At 36.3% G+C, this 16,249-nt stretch overlaps 1 protein-coding gene and 1 long non-coding RNA gene across 5 annotated transcripts; one reads left to right on the forward strand and one right to left on the reverse strand.

Annotated features, from left to right (window-relative positions):
• Positions 1–1,699: 1,699 nt before the first annotated feature.
• Positions 1,700–4,690, forward strand: LOC110865764. 4 transcript variants are annotated; one of them, XR_002550949.2, is made up of 6 exons: positions 1,704–2,254; positions 2,708–2,820; positions 2,906–2,939; positions 3,017–3,474; positions 3,599–3,737; positions 4,392–4,690. It is a non-coding gene; the product is annotated as an uncharacterized LOC110865764 (long non-coding RNA). The 4 variants fall into 4 exon arrangements; XR_004861062.1 differs by having other exon boundaries at positions 1,702–2,254; positions 2,906–3,474; XR_004861061.1 differs by having other exon boundaries at positions 1,700–2,254; positions 2,906–3,737.
• A 1,066-nt stretch (positions 4,691–5,756) lies between these two features.
• LOC110865763 (metacaspase-9) lies at positions 5,757–7,319 on the reverse strand. Its single transcript, XM_022115076.2, has 2 exons — positions 6,915–7,319; positions 5,757–6,498 (listed from the first exon to the last, which is right to left on the reverse strand). Exons 1-2 carry the CDS (start codon positions 7,270–7,272, stop codon positions 5,915–5,917), a joined length of 942 nt encoding a protein of 313 aa, XP_021970768.1. The 5' UTR covers positions 7,273–7,319; the 3' UTR covers positions 5,757–5,914.
• Between the last annotated feature and the right edge of the window lie 8,930 nt (positions 7,320–16,249).

Below are 16,249 nucleotides of genomic sequence, written 5' to 3' on the forward strand. Positions count from 1 at the left end.
TAAGATAAACCGGTATTTAATAAACCGGTAAGTATGGCATGGCATTTAAAAAAAAAATTAACAGCGACTGATGTGATATGCGTTAGCGACGCATAGTAAGCGTCGCAAATACTTAAATGATGTGTGACAGCGACTGATGTGAGGGGGTATGAGTGCGTCGCAAATACTTAAGTTGGATGCGTTTGCGACGCATGGCAAGCGTCGCAAATACTTCAAGATCTTCCACAAGATTTGTGACAGCGACTGATGTGATGGGTCTGACAAAAACGCAAACGATGCGTCGCCGACTCATGTGATGCGTCGCGGAAACTGACATTTTGTTGCATCGCCGACTCATCCGACGGGTCTTGTACGGACGCATTAAAAATGAGCTTTTCTTGAAGCCAGACGCAAGCCGGATAGCTTGCCTCTAATTAGAGGCTTCGCATGCGTCACTCTGGAAGTAATAATCATTGTTACACGTGTCGATTGGAGAGTGGCTGACACAAAAAAGGAACAAAAAGAGGCATCAGCCGCCTTGGGATTAGGGACGGTACTTCCAAAGACTCATCACTTGGCTAAATTGGTAAGTTGACTATTTTCTTGGCTAAAATGGTAATTTTCTCTTTTTTATTTGATGAAATAATTATATGAAAGATATTTATCTTTATAGTTTTTATATAAATAAATTTAGGGAAACTTTTTATAATGAACATATACCCCAAAATAACCATTGATCTTGGAGAAAAAACTCTTTGCGAAAATGCACTCCACGTGACACGCGAAACATTTTGTCTTTGCCGGGGAGTGTGGAAACACCGAAACATCATGTGGAGTGCATTTTTGTACAAAGAGTACACATATCACACACCTAATGTATCCACACGCAGCGCGTTTTATACAAAGATGGACTCATGGAGAGCGTTGCCACACAAAAAGCACTGATTGTTTTCAGGGTTCAGAAAAAATCAATATTTATTTTGAGATAACTTGTTGGTCATATTTATATTCTCGTATTTTCCCATAAATTTATGTTACAAGAGTTTGACGTATAAAGGAAAAGAGAAGGTTATATTAGAAGTTTTATTTAGTGAAATGATTAAATATAAATGTTTAAGTGTTTTAAATAAGTATTTTTATATTATTTTTTAATGAATTATTATTAATATTATTAATTATTAATATTATTAATATTATTATTATTATTATTATTAATATTATTAATATTAATTAATATTAATATTATTAATATTAATATTAATATTAATATTAATATTAATATTATTATTAATATCTGTTAATATTTGAACTGAATGAATAGTGGCTAACAGGTGAGTCACCTCATGGACTCACTTGCCTGCCTCACCTTTTTTACACCACGTCTGGAAAGGTGATATCTGTTAATATTTGAACTGAATGAATAGTGGCTAACAGGCGAGTCACCTCATGGACTCACTTGCCTGCCTCACCTTTTTTACACCACGTCTGGAAAGGTGATATCTGTTAATAGTTGAACTGAATAATATCTGTTAATATTTGAACTGAATGAATAGTGGCTAACAGGTGAGTCACCTCATGGACTCACTTGCCTGCCTCACCTTTTTTACACCACGTCTGAAAAGGTGATATCTGTTAATATTTGAACTGAATGAATAGTGGCTAACAGGTGAGTCACCTCATGGACTCACTTGCCTGCCTCACCTTTTTTACACCACGTCTGGAAAGGTGATGAGACGGTAGAGTTGTGCTTGACACGCGTCACATGTAAAGCCCAACATATAATACCCTTAACCAATTACGCCCCTCACACAGCGCCGATTACACGTCGAGAGAAAGATGAGAGAGATCAGAAAGAGGGAGAGACTGACGGTAACGGCCATGTTCACCCAACGGCTGGCCTACACCAACGATTAACAACTGCAGTCACGATAGAGAGGGAGTCGCGGGCCTGAATGGCGAATAAAAAAACGGGCGGTTTGAGAAGTATGGTACGGCGATTAGGGTTACCGGAATGTATACAAGATGCGGAGGTGTCACGATGGTATACGAGTGTGAGACCTGACGACAGTGGCGAAGGGGATTTGGTTCAACACAGCGGCGGGGAGAGGACAGTGGGGATTAGTGTTCCGATAACCCTGTTGGTACTCCGACGAGCACCCCCATGCTTGAATGTCAGTTTTTAAGTCAAAATAGAAACAACCATGGTTAGATACACACCTCCAGTGAGCCTGGGTTGCGACGGTCAACCCTCCGACGAAGCACATGCGAAGTTCAGGTCAGCCCTCTTTACCTAAATGTTCTGTTTGAGGTTCAGGTCGGGGATCCGAAGGTATTACGCATAACCCGACAACTTAGTAAATTTTTATTTCGCCTATAAATTTCGTGTGTGACATAAGTAACCAACTTAGAAAATTATTTATCACCGAGGCTTTTATTGTGATCTGTTTCTGTTATATCGTACACAAATTTGATATTCCACATGATTCACATGAACATAAATCATGGAAAATTGACATTGCGAGATATGTTTTGTCTACACAATTAATTGCATAAAATTCAAATGAGCATTTGGGTATTATGCTAGAGTGATCAATCTTGGGCAACTGCAACGGTTGTTCAGCAAAGAAATTTAGAAACTACAAGTATGATGCTTAGCTAGGACGGCTTGCGCTAACGGACTTGATTTGTTTTCAGAACTCATGTGATAATTCTATCATCTCTTTTGCAGCCATGCACATGCCGTCCTTGACCCTGAATCAATCTCTTGAATTAGACGAACACTAGATCGATATTCAGTATCGTCTTCATCACAACTCAGCGTTCAGTTCACCTTTGATGAAGGTAAACATCGTATTCCCTTTTGATAATCTTTATGCTGATATGCATACGTGTTTCTCATTTACTCAATTCAATCATGTTTATGCAGCTTATCATCTCTTTGAATCTCAAATTGCATTTAGGTAAAAAACGTTTCACATCTTCGTAACTTTTTTAATTGTAATTATGTGATTTTGCATATATGGTCCTCGACTTGCAGCCTGCGAAAATGGGTTCGGTATGTTGTCTACGGGTTGCCCTAAGCGGTCCTGAATTGTTTTTGGTTGGCTTTGGTTTTGATTGTTTGGCAATGTATATTTGACTGGAAAGTCGAACAGATGAAAGCTGTGAAAAATGTTTTGCCATATGTGACAAAGATTTCGGTGTCTCTTTTGGTTGGTAAAATTGTTTGGTTGTTTAAAACATTGCGGGTGAAAGTGTCATTCAAGAATCTTTGTTCAACTAGTATGTGATTGGGACACTTACGGGATCACCGTTTATTGAGCCATAACAAGAACGCGAAGAGGAGGATAGAGCGATTGAAGAGGTTCAAAAGCTACAGAACGCGGGGGGCAATTTCCAGCCCGATATGACGGCGAATATATTCAAGAAAAGTGGAAGGTTTATTTGTTGGTACTCCAAGAACCAACACCAGCACTCCCATGGCTGGTACAACTGGTAAATTTTCCAAATCTAAAGAAAGCCGATGAGGGGATAACTATTGATCACCTGCATAGGTTAATTAATCAGAAGAATATACTGGCTTGGAATATGAAACGGTTGATGAATATTGTTCGTACAGGTGTATTGTCGACTTTAGACGACCAATTGCAGGGTGCGAGGGGGATTGAAGATAAGTCTGCGGTACAGATCACAAACGAAAAGCAGGCAAAAGTTGCAACCAAGCAAATATTCTTGAATGTTGCTAAACATGGTTCCAAGTAAGTTCTCTTGATCTTAATTTAATGTTGCTTTAATCGATTTGTTTTTCAAACATTTTCGACCGGTTGATCATGTTTTGTGTTGTAAACATATGATAAATAGATTTGTAAACGAGCAGAGCTTTAATCGAGTTACGCAATCGAGTTACCTGAGATTGTTCTCGATTCCAACCGAGCTTAAACATGCCCGTGCATGAGCTTGAGCCTAGATCAACAAGGATTTTGTCATATTTTTTGAATACAAACATGTATGTAGGCAACCTTTAGTTGTTTGCCACGGCTGGAGTTATCTATATGGGTTGTTACAAAAATTTATTACAAATTCTTTTTTCAAAACTTGTCCCAGCTCTAACCTCTACTTCGAGGACACAAAAATACACATAAACTATCACATCTCTTGATGAAGGCTTTATAAATATCAGTGGTACATTAATCAAGTGGAAAGAGGCCATGGTAACATGTTTATTTTATGTTCATCAATGTCTTTTTTTAATAGTACGATGTTAGCATTTATTTTTGTTTTTGAAGGGACTCCCAAATGGGGTTTCACATGAAAAGACTTGAAAGAAATGGCCCCATGAGGATGACGGGTTAATAAATATGATTTATCTTTTTTTTTTTGTTGCCGCAATAAATTAGTTTGTTACACTGCAGCTTATGTTGAAGGTTTAACTGGGAATTGTTCTTGCAAGTACTGATAAGAAGATGAACATGAGGACCATGACAACTGAAATGCAGGGTTGTTTTGCTTAAGATGAAAATGACGACCACGAGGACTGAATGTGTGCAGAGCTGCGTATCGATTACCGATTTTTAAGCTATTTTATAAGAAGTTTTTGACTAAACTAATTAACTTGAGAAATGCTATGGCCTTCTCGGATTATACTGGAAAATTGCAAATGAAATATACATCAATTTTGTTTTTATATGTTATGTATGGATTGTTGATTGTATTCAGCTGTTTTGTGAAAGGTTCTTGATAGAATCTTTGGTTATTATTGTAGGTTATGATAATAACAACTCATGAAGGGGTGCTAGAAGAATTGGCCGATAAAGGTTAATTGCTCTCGGCGCATATTTCATTGATTACAAAAAACTTATCTTATGATTTAAATCTTAAATTTATAGTACCAACAACAACACGAACTAAATGGACACACTTTCTTTGCAAAACAGGTTCGTTCCCCGCCGCAACACGCGGGTGGTAACAACCTAGTTATATTATAATATTAATATAAGGTTTTAGAGGAATATATGAAATTCATATTTTTTTAGTGAATTACAAGTTTGTCTATCTTTATACCAAATTTCAGGCGATGTCATTTGTCTTTAAAATTGACGAACCGTTTACTTAATGTTTCAAAATCTTACATGGTTTATCCTTTGCCACTAACCCAGTTAATTTTAACTATTAAATCTGTTCATGTGTCTTACATCATATTCATGAACACATAATAAAAGCATGCAATGTTAACTGGGTTGAGAGGTAGATCTAAGTTCAATGTAAGTCTTATATGACTTCTAAACCAAAAGGTGTTAAAAAATCAACGATGACCAATCAACAACGGAAACTGTTATGCAAGTATAAGAGAGATCACCAAGGATGCACTCAACAAGATTTGGTGCAGTGGGTTGACAAACTCTCGATTTGAAAGTTAGTCAAGGAACAATATCAAACACTCTTAAGAGATCATCGGAGTTCCTATCGGCTAACTTTGACAAAGATGGATCTTCCAAGCGTCACAAAGTAGCCACGTATCGGACATGGAGAAAGTTTTACTAGACACTCCTAGAATTTTGGAATATTTTAGTAATTATTAATTTATAGTTTCGCTAGGAACAATATATTTACATTGAGATTTCAAAAAAACATTATCTTATTATTTTATCGATTGAGGTCCAATTTTGTACTGTTCCCAAGTTGAGACTGGACAAATTCTTAATTTTATCAAGGTTATTAATTTATCGGGTATTAAATTATAGAGGTTCTAGTGTAGTAAGAATAATTTGATAAAAAAATAATCAGTAAATGTGCCTTTAATAAAAAAAAATAAAATACATATTATCGTAATTTCTTCGATATTTTTCTTGTACATGTTGCGAGTCGTTTTATTTCTTCTTGGTCCAATCAATACAACCCATAAAACAGAATCCTTAATGAAAACAAATCAAATAATTCAAATCTGTTTCAAGAATGGTGAGTTTGCATGATCATCACTGCTGTACAGACAAGGGTGTTGCTCAAATCCTTGTTTCTGCAACACATTTCTAGCCATCAACACAACTTCTTTGTTACTCAGATCATTCGCGTTTTCTTTCAACACAATCTGAACTGCATTACTGAACGCGCCATAAGCTTTCCCTTCATCCCCATGAGGATTCATATCTGCAGAAGTCTCATTTGCTTGGCACCCACTTAACAGTATCCCATTATCTTCATGTAATGATGGAATCAAATCTTGTTCGTGTGACGGCAAAGAGAACCTGTCACTTGCAGCGGCCCCGAAAAGCTCGAGCAAATGTGTGCCAATGTCAGATGTGTTTATGTTTGTGATTGATGAGAGATGGTGTAGAATTGATTCAAAAGGGATGGTTTTTGATTTGGTTATGTTGATGGTGGAAGTTGAAGAAGGTGGGAGTGAAGAAGGCCCGATTTGTTCTTTTTCTTTGTCGATTAGTCCACCGCTGTGGCATGAATCCGAAAGAATGGTGAAAGTTGCTCCTTTTGGCACTCGATTCACTAGATTTCGGAAATCCACATCTATATAAGCATTCAAAATTAGTTGACCCGGGTTAAATTCGAGAAATGGGTCAAGTTAAATATATTATCAAAAGAGGAAACATGTCGAACGGGGAATATATATTTTTTTAATTTCTAGCTGGTCTAGAAAAATCATAAGCGTTTTTACGAGGTTTCTGAACTTGTTTTTGTTTCTAGAGAGTCCGCTAGTAGGTAGCAAACTCATTTTTTTATTTATTTTTGCCATGTCAGCATATTTTCGAAGAGTTCACTTGCCATGTGAATATCTGGTGTAAGATTTATTTAGAGTCCGCTACCCTGGGTAGTGAACTCACTTGAAACCAAAGTACTTTCAAAAACCTTCCAAAAACACTTTTCATTTTGCTAAAACACCTAGAAATAAATAAATAAAATTCGTCGAACTGCTTAGAGTATACCTGTGATGAGATTAAAATCGCAAGGTACTATGGCTTCGTCAAGATGAAAAGGGCGTGTGCGTCTGTTTGAAGGAATACGTGTGCCATGACCACTATAGTGAAAATAAAGGACATCACCAGGTTGAGCCTGATCAACCATATGGTTAAGTACCTCTTTTATCTTTGCACCTGTAGGCATGACGAGGGAGTCAGTTGCATCGGTTAGGAGTTGGATGTTGCATGGCTCGAACCCCAGTCGATCTATGAGCACTTGTCTCATGGCTAACACATCATTTATGCAACCATGCAACTCATTTGGTGTGTTTGCATAGTTGCACCCTACTAAGACTGCTAGTTTCTTGCTTCCAACTTTCTCCATTTTTACTGGTGACTTGTTTTAGTTAATTTTTTGGGATAGAAATCGTATGGTGGTCATATCTGGATTTATAGAACTTGAAGCTTGAAGGAATAAGGTAGCTTTTGATTGTTGGAATGTGATGTCTTAACTTTGAAGTCAACTTGGTTGAAATCTTCAAGTATATACAATGTATTCCTTTATGTATATCTTTTTGTTTTTTGTTGTTTTTTATATTAATGACTTAAACCCAAAATCTTAAAACGTATACGAATAATAAAGATGTAATCATATGAGTCGAAAAACATCATTTTAAAAGTTATAGTATGTGATTCTTACACCATAAAAAATAATAGCTATTAGTAACCACAATAGTCCTTTCATTTTGTAGGTTTGCCCTCAAATTATGATAAACGAATAAAAAGGGTAAAACTATAAACTTAATCTTATTTTTTGTGCTTGTCGTTCAAGTTGTTTGTGTAATATGTTTCATAAAGTGAGAGGCACATTGAGTCAACAAGTCTCGTACAATAGGCGAAGTCACAAGCATCACGTATGCCGTATGCGCGCCTATAAACTAATGAGCTTTTATAAAGCATGCTAGCTTAGAACACCGTATTATACACGAGTTGCATAAATTTAATTTTATATAATAAGCAATATGGTTATATCTTTAAAATACCTCATATATTGCATGAGTTAAATGAATATATAATGTAATCGATTAACACATACAGTTATCAAGATATGTATTTAAATGATAAATTTGATGTACTATTTACTTTTTAAAATTTTAATTTATTATTAGGTTAGAAACATGTTGATGAAACACTGGTTAACACTAGGTTATCCCAGCTGACCACTACTAGAAAAGTGGTCATTTTGCTACGGAAATTTCCTACGCAAACAAATGCGTCGCAAATTCTGACACATTTACTACGCATTTCCTACGGAAAAAAGACCTTGATTTTTTTGGCCAATTTGCGACACAATAATGACAAAAATACTAATTCTAAGTATTGTGTCGGAAATGCATAGCAACTTGCTACGCATTTACAACAGGTGAATTATATTTGTATTTGAATTATATTTAAACGTTTAATTATTATTATTATTATTATTATTATTATTATTATTATTATTAACTATTGCGTTGGAAATGCGTAGTAACTTGCTACGTCTTTCCGACGGAACTATTATTTATTTGTTGGAATTAGATTTATATGTTAAATTCATTTAAATGTTAATTGTTGCATCAGAAATGCGTGGCAACTTGCTACGCATTTATGACGATATATTTCTTATTATACTTAGAATATATTTTAATGTTTAATCAACATTATTATTAATTATTGCGTAGGAAATGCGTAGTAACTTGCTATGCATTTCCGACGGAACTATTATTTATTTGTTGGAATTAGATTTATATGTTAAATTCATTTAAATATTAATTGCAATGTCAGAAATGCGTAGCAACTTGCTACGCATTTATGACGAAATATTTCTTACTATACTTAGATTATATTTTAATGTTTAATCAACATTATTATTAATTATTGTGTAGGAAATGTGTAGCAACTTGCTACGCATTTGTGATGGAAAATTTATTACCATATTTAAATATTTAACTAGTTTTATTATTACCATATTTTAAATATTTAAATTTATACTGAATTATTTTCGGTACCCGCTATTTGATGTTTTTGGTACCGGTACTTTCAGTTCGGTATGGATCATATTTGGTCTTAAAGAATCACAATGGCCAATAGTAGATCATAATATATGTGTATTGAACCATATTGGGCCTCAGGGGCGGAACTGCAGGAGGGTCAGGGGGTCAGTTGACCCTCCGGCGAGCAAAATGGTCAATACTTGTTCGTAGATGTCCTAATATAAAATATTAATATAATATGTATTATTAAGTCTTAAAGTCCGGTATGGTTTTATACGATAGGAACTGTAAACCAAACTGTTCCTAATGATTTTAAATCGAACTGTGAACACCCCTACCCCACACTTGAGCTTACATCTTTTAATGGCCTTTCAATCATTACTATCCAATTCGATTATAGTTATAGACAACAAAACACACACATATGAGAACCATTTCATCTCTACAACTCATCTCACTCACCTCTTCACACACCCCAGCCCCCTTCTTCTCGGCTTCTCGGTAACCCACACCCGAGACGGCACCGATAACCGGTAACCGGCCGACAACACCAACATCAGAACTCTTCTCGACTTCAAACCAGCAACCACAAAGAGGAGCCGGCAAGGCGGCAGTGTGACAACCGGTAATTAACGACTTCTAATTACGCGATTAATAAGCGTTTAGACTATAATAAATAGTGTTTAAGACACGAATTAACTTAATTAGGCTTTTGGAATGCTTTTGGAATCTCTCTGACACCCCCTTCTTGCTCCGTTAAACACGCACACCCCGAGATCCCTGCCCCCACCCTTTTTGCTTCAGTTCAACCACCAGAATCACCCACATCTCCATCATCGGCGACCACTATAGGCGGCGGTGGCGTGGTGGATGTGACAACCGGTAATTAACGCCTCTTAATTACGCGATTAGCAAACGTTTAAGGCGATAATAAATAGTGCCTAAGGCACAAATTAACTTAATTAGGATTTTGGAATTCTTAAGAACGCCTATCTAACTTTATAGTACGCGAATGATAATATGCGGAGAAATTGCAAAACGATAAACGATAACGAACTGATGCTGTACAAAATACTGACCACGCCGAAAAGTACGAACTTTATACATATAATTTAAACTTATGGATCTCGTTTTGCGAAACTATCATACTTCCAAACGTCACAACACGCAAACGTGAATGAAAAACGCAACTGCAGGAACGCACTGACAACGAAACGGAAGCATCGGACGCGTATTATCTTTAAAAATTGAAATATTATGACGTACTTAGCTCCGTAATAGAATTTTACCAACCTTAGTTGAAAACGGATTGAAAAAAAATGGATTTAAAAGCGACAAACGGAACACTTCACGCGTTTTAACGCAACCGACAAAATACACGTCAAACCTCAATTTCCGACGTATTTTTTTAGCATTCTCGACTTAACGTTATATTTTACGACAAAACGACGACCGGGTTCGAGAAACGAGCTTTAGAAACGATTTGGGCCGCTCAAAATATGCTAACGGGCCTTGGGTCCAACTCACTTAATATAACTCTATGTATATATATGTAGAGCAAACTGTGACAACCCTCATATTATAGGTATTCGTACAATTAATTAATATTAAATTTGTGCTTAATGACTGTGCTTGATTACAACTGATGACATAAAATGCTTTATGATTTCTGCATCATACATACATGTGCATCACATTTCATGCTGTCACACTACTTATTACATACAAACTTTAGTGACATACTTGATGCACAAAGCACAGTTAGCACAGTGAACGGATAACTCAGAAATATACTGACAGTGCCAGTACATAGACAAACAATGTTTTGAGGCCAGTATGAGCCAGAGACAGGGTACTACACTAGTATGGAGTGTAGGGAAGTGAGGACCATAAAACTGCGTCACTAGGAGATAGTTTAAGTGCCGGAAAGTGCCTAAAACTCACTGATAATGTAGAATTCTGCATTATTTACCAAAATTCAGCATTTTAAACATGCTAGTAAGGTGCAAAAATATGGCAAAATGGTCCTGTATGCTTTCCTGAGTGTCGGGAATTAAAAGTGTCACAAAAGGTTACATAAAGGACACTATACGGAATAACTAAGCACTTTAACGGAACGGTATCTAACCGAACAACCGGACATTGCCCGGAACACCAAAATTTTGCCAAAAACATTGTTATTTATCTTTTGAACTAGTTGTGGTCCCCGAATACCCCAACACATTATATAAAGTGCCATACACATAATACACTAGATATTACACTTAACCTCCTAAATATTTACCAACTTACCATCAAATTTTACAATTAACCCCCCTCACCATTTACGGTCCAAGGGACCCACCAAGATCACCACCATACCTCCACACCATACCCACTAGATTTTATTTCATATTTTAGTTAGATCTTTGCTTGATTTACTTGACAAAATATTTAGAAGTAAGATTATAAGTATGGTGCCAAGATCATTCCAAATCATTTCATATCTTCACTCAATCTTCACACCATCTCCCTTCAACCTCTCTCTCTCCCTCTCGGCTCACCTTAGGGTCACCACCACCACCACCTTGTCACCACCACATCCATCCAATTCCAAGTCCATTCAAGTGTTAGAAGGTGTCTTGTGAAGCTTGAAGCTTGTGGATCATCAAGGAGCTCTCTTACTTGCTTTTACACACCATTTTCATCATCTTTTTCTCTTGAGTTCTTCACTAGCCTTTGAGCTAGTTATAAGTTCTTGGTTAACCCTTGTTTACTTCTACTTTAATGGTTAAAAGATGTAGTATGTTGATTATCACTAGAACCCTATAACTAGAACCCTAAAAGACATGAACATAAATCTTGAACATAAAGATGAAATATGATGAAATGTTGTTAGTATGATGTTGTTGTGAATATGTTGATGATTACTTGTTGATCTTGTAGGATCGTATGCTGACCTGAACGAGTCGTTCAGAGGTTATCTCTTGCGTTTCAGATGCGGAATAATAAGAAATACAAGTAGAAGTAGCTTGTTCTCCTTTCTAACTGCTTGTTTTATTGATATTAAACGTTTTACAGCTCGATCTTCACACCGGCAGAGCTTCGGCGTGGAATTCAACAAAGACTCTCTGAGGATCGCTCGAGTAACCCCTATATATAGTGGTTTGGGTCCGCTCATATGTCACATGTTCATATGAGCGGTCCAGACACGTACAGAAAAGCGATCCACACTTGACACATAAGCGATCCAAGACTTCTATGTCCCTATGAGCGACCCACACATATAAAACATATACAGACTCCTGTTTTCTCGTATTTCGTGCCCTATGCTATACAATACGATGTAAGACCTGATCCTAGACACCTAGACGCAATCAACAGATGTAGTGCACTAACAGACTCCCCCTCAGATGTTGATGGAGTCGCCAACACACCTTGACTATAAAACTGTGTCTTCACATCTGCAGTCTAGATCAGTCTCTGGGCTTTTCTCTTTCTCTCTATCTTCAGACTCCCCCTCTCGATTTACTGGCATTCTTTTGTTCTTCAGTAACATCTTCAGAATCTTTGTCTGATCTTCACAGGCTTTTAGAATCGAATAACCTGGCTCTAAAAACACTTTAATTCTCTTGATCAGATCTCTTGATTCCTTAAGTTCATCAGCATCAACAATAAACTTGATCTTAAGGATCAAAATCTGTCTCTACTCATTCTTTCAGGATTGATCAATCTGGTTCTAACAGATCTTCAGGACTCAAAACTTAGCTACCTGTACAATCTCAACCCCGAAATAAATTTCTTTCACAAATATTTCAAACAATTTTGTACCATCACATAACTCTCAAATGCATTAATCAAACATATAATTGCGTACCAACACAAACTCTCTCTCAACTATCTATGATGAACCACTTAAAGAAGGTTAGATTTAACGAAAATAGTTTGATTTACCCAAATGCTCCCCCTCAAATTCAGCTCATCATGTTTAGCACTCGGAATTTTGAAAATCAGTTTTCCAATGTCAGTTGTCGAAAATCTTTTTGACTTTTTCAAAATTTATGCTAAAACACACACAAAATCTTTTTGGATTTTCTGAGAGACATTTTCTGACACCACATGAAAATACAAACATACAGAAATGTAATATTTACAATCAATATTTTTGTGAGTTCGTGCAAGAGGATCATATCAGTTTATGAGACAAATCACCAACACCGTTAAGCTTGATTTCATTTTAAGCTTTAAACAATTTACCTAGATTGTCAGTATGTTTGTCCTCTTAAATTCTCAACACAAATTTCAATTGATTCGAGATACGTTATTAATGTTTTAGCGACTTGAACTTAATTGTGTATCACTCCACTTGAATATACTCCTGTATCCAGATCCCAAATATTCAGTCTTACAGATGAGTATACCACAGCTGATATCTGTAAAGGGGTTAAATGCGAAACCGTGAGAGCTCAGGTCAGAACTTCCGTTCAGCAGAGAGATGACGGCTCGACTTTTGGTGGGTCCCCTTTAGAGGATCTTTTGCATTTCAACAGCAGCGACTATCAATTTTATTGTTTCATCAGCATGCTGAGGGCGAAGCTTATGTTTCAAAGCTTTAGCAAAAAGTATTATCCGGGGACTAGGTCAGTACTTCCATACAGCAGAAGTCCCGGGATAATACCCCAGATATCACTGAGTATAAAGACCTAGTATCTCAGAATATGGGACCTTTCAAACAAGATTTCGGGGGTTACCCATATATTCAAGAATAGTTACCCACAAATCAAGCAAGTTTGAAATTAGGTTTATATCTCGTTTCAATTTACTAAATGTGCGAAAATCTACTGACACATCCGCAGTAAAATTGTTTAACACTTTTTAGACTTTTCAATTCTTTAGCGTGCCGTGATAGTCCACTGATGTACTATCATTTCCTCTTTTTCGCAACAAAACTCATTTTTGAATTTTATCATGTTTTTGGATTTTTCAAATTTTCAAATGTTTTTGGATTTTCTGAAATTTCCCTACTCCCCCTAAAATGCAAACACATTTTAAAGAAAATTTGAAAACTTCTAGATTCTTGACCCACTAGAAACATAAAAAGTAAAACAAACTATACAGAAACTTGACAACCGACACTGAATCACATCAAATCGCCATTCACTAGGCATAAACAATCTGAACTCCCCCTATCACAAACCATTTTCTCATTTAGATTTCAAAACACTTAAGTTTGTTTTAATCAAAATGACTTTTCCGGAAAATGAATTTGTGTTGATAACAACCATTTGTAGGTCTATCCTTTTTAAAACCGGGGATGTGGTTCATCATTTTGTCTATCTTTTGCCATGGATAGTAAATCAAGTACAATTTAATGTCCCTGATTTACCATTTTCATTTAAGAACCTTCTGTACCACTTGTAAATGTAACCTCTTCAAAGTATACAAACATCTCAAAATTTAACCACAAATACCACTTGTGGGATCAAGATTACCACTTGTAGGAATGTGACGTCTACATCATCATTTTACCAATCAAGATGCCGATTCCTGATCCACGATATAAACTTGGGATCTCCGGCGTAGTCCTTCCACTATCATGGAAAACAAACTTCCAACCAAGTCTTCTCAGACTTGATGGCTTTCAATTCTTGAGCTGTAGGGTTGTATGTTGCCTTTTTAGTAGCATAAAAATCTTTAACCCCTTTAGCTCTCCCACTCAACATCTTCCCAAATATCTTCTTAACATTCCCATTGAATGTTTTCTCGACATCAAATTCATTCTTTTCTTTATAAAACTGATTTGAAATCTCAGTTTTTCCCACTTTCTTCTTTACTTCCTCAAACTTCAATGATGGAAATTCCTCATCATTCACTGAGATCTTCTTCTCAACCTGTGGCTCTTCTGGCTTTGTGGAACCAGATTCACCGCCGACATTCACTTCACCTTTCTTCGCAACCCACACCTGGTTGTCTTTTCCTTTCTTTTTGTAAAAATTCTTTTCCGAGCACTCGCCAATCTCAAATTTTGAATTTTCAAAAATTTTAGATCCATTAGTTGGTGTGTCAACATCAGCAACTTTCTCTTTCAACTTCTGAGAAACTCCCTGTTTTGATTGAACATTTTTGAGCAATTCCATGCAATATGACCAGCTTCATTCTTCTTTTTCTATAACAGGTTCTAGTTTCTCTTAGATAACATATATCATCTCCATTCTTCTTTTTCTCAGCGAGAAACTCTTTATTAGACTGTCTCCAGAATGGTTTCTGCTGTTCCTCCTCAGCACTTCCACCTGACACAAATTCAGATTTTATTTTAGAATTTTTCATATTTTTATCATTTTCTGGTGGAATAAAACCAAGACCTTTCTTTTTGTAGCTACAATTCTGACTAGGTTTCTTTGGAAAACCAGGACCAGAGTTGTAACCTTTTTTCTTGTTTAAACGTTGCTGAACTCTAGAAGTATATTTTTTAGATTTTTCAAAACTTTTCAAAACTTTTAATTCTGGAATATTCACCTCTATAAGTTTGAAAGTTTTGTTTATTAGTTCCGTTTTAATACTCATTATTGGGAACTCCTTATTGTAATATAATTTGTCCGAACCATTCAAAGTATACACAACTTCGAATGTTTCATCATTCAAATCTGCCTTTGACAGTAAAAATTCTTTACTATAAGACCGTTTTTTCCGACGAATTTTGACTGTTGAATGACGACTTTGACTCTCCAGACCCAAATTTCAACTCAGACTCCTCATCAGTATCCAACACCTGATCGACCACCTTTTTGATTAGAACAGACTCATGATCAGTATCGGATGAGGTAAACGTGACATCAATGTTGTCTGGTAAAACGTCAGTTGTGTCGGTTTTTAACTTTAGATTGACTGCTTTCTCAAGTTGCTCCTCATTTGGTTTCCTAGGAGAATACCCATCCCAAATTGGAGGCGGACACTTGTTACAGTTAACAATCGGTTTCTTACCACAGTCTTTCTTCTTCTTTGGCTTCTCGTCTTGAAAAGCTTCCAAACCTGCAACAGTTGGGTAAACACGATCAATGAGATAATCAGAAGTAGTATAGCTTAACAATAATCGCCTAATTCTCTCATTTTCGATCTTTTCAGTTTCCAACTCTTGCTTCCATTTGGCACTCTCTTCAATGTAGAAATTTATAGCTTTTTGCTTTGACATCAAAGTTGCATTCATCATTGTCAGTGCCTGTTCTCTTTCTGAGTTTGTCGTTTGGAGACCGGTTACTGTTTTGTTCAACACGTCGTACGATTCCTTCACATAATTGAGGTTGAACAATAACTGCTCCTTCTTTTCCTCGTACTCAGCTATGATGTCATCTT

Source organism: Helianthus annuus, chromosome 6, assembly GCF_002127325.2.
Source record: "Helianthus annuus cultivar XRQ/B chromosome 6, HanXRQr2.0-SUNRISE, whole genome shotgun sequence".
NCBI classification, from domain to species: domain Eukaryota; kingdom Viridiplantae; phylum Streptophyta; class Magnoliopsida; order Asterales; family Asteraceae; genus Helianthus; species Helianthus annuus.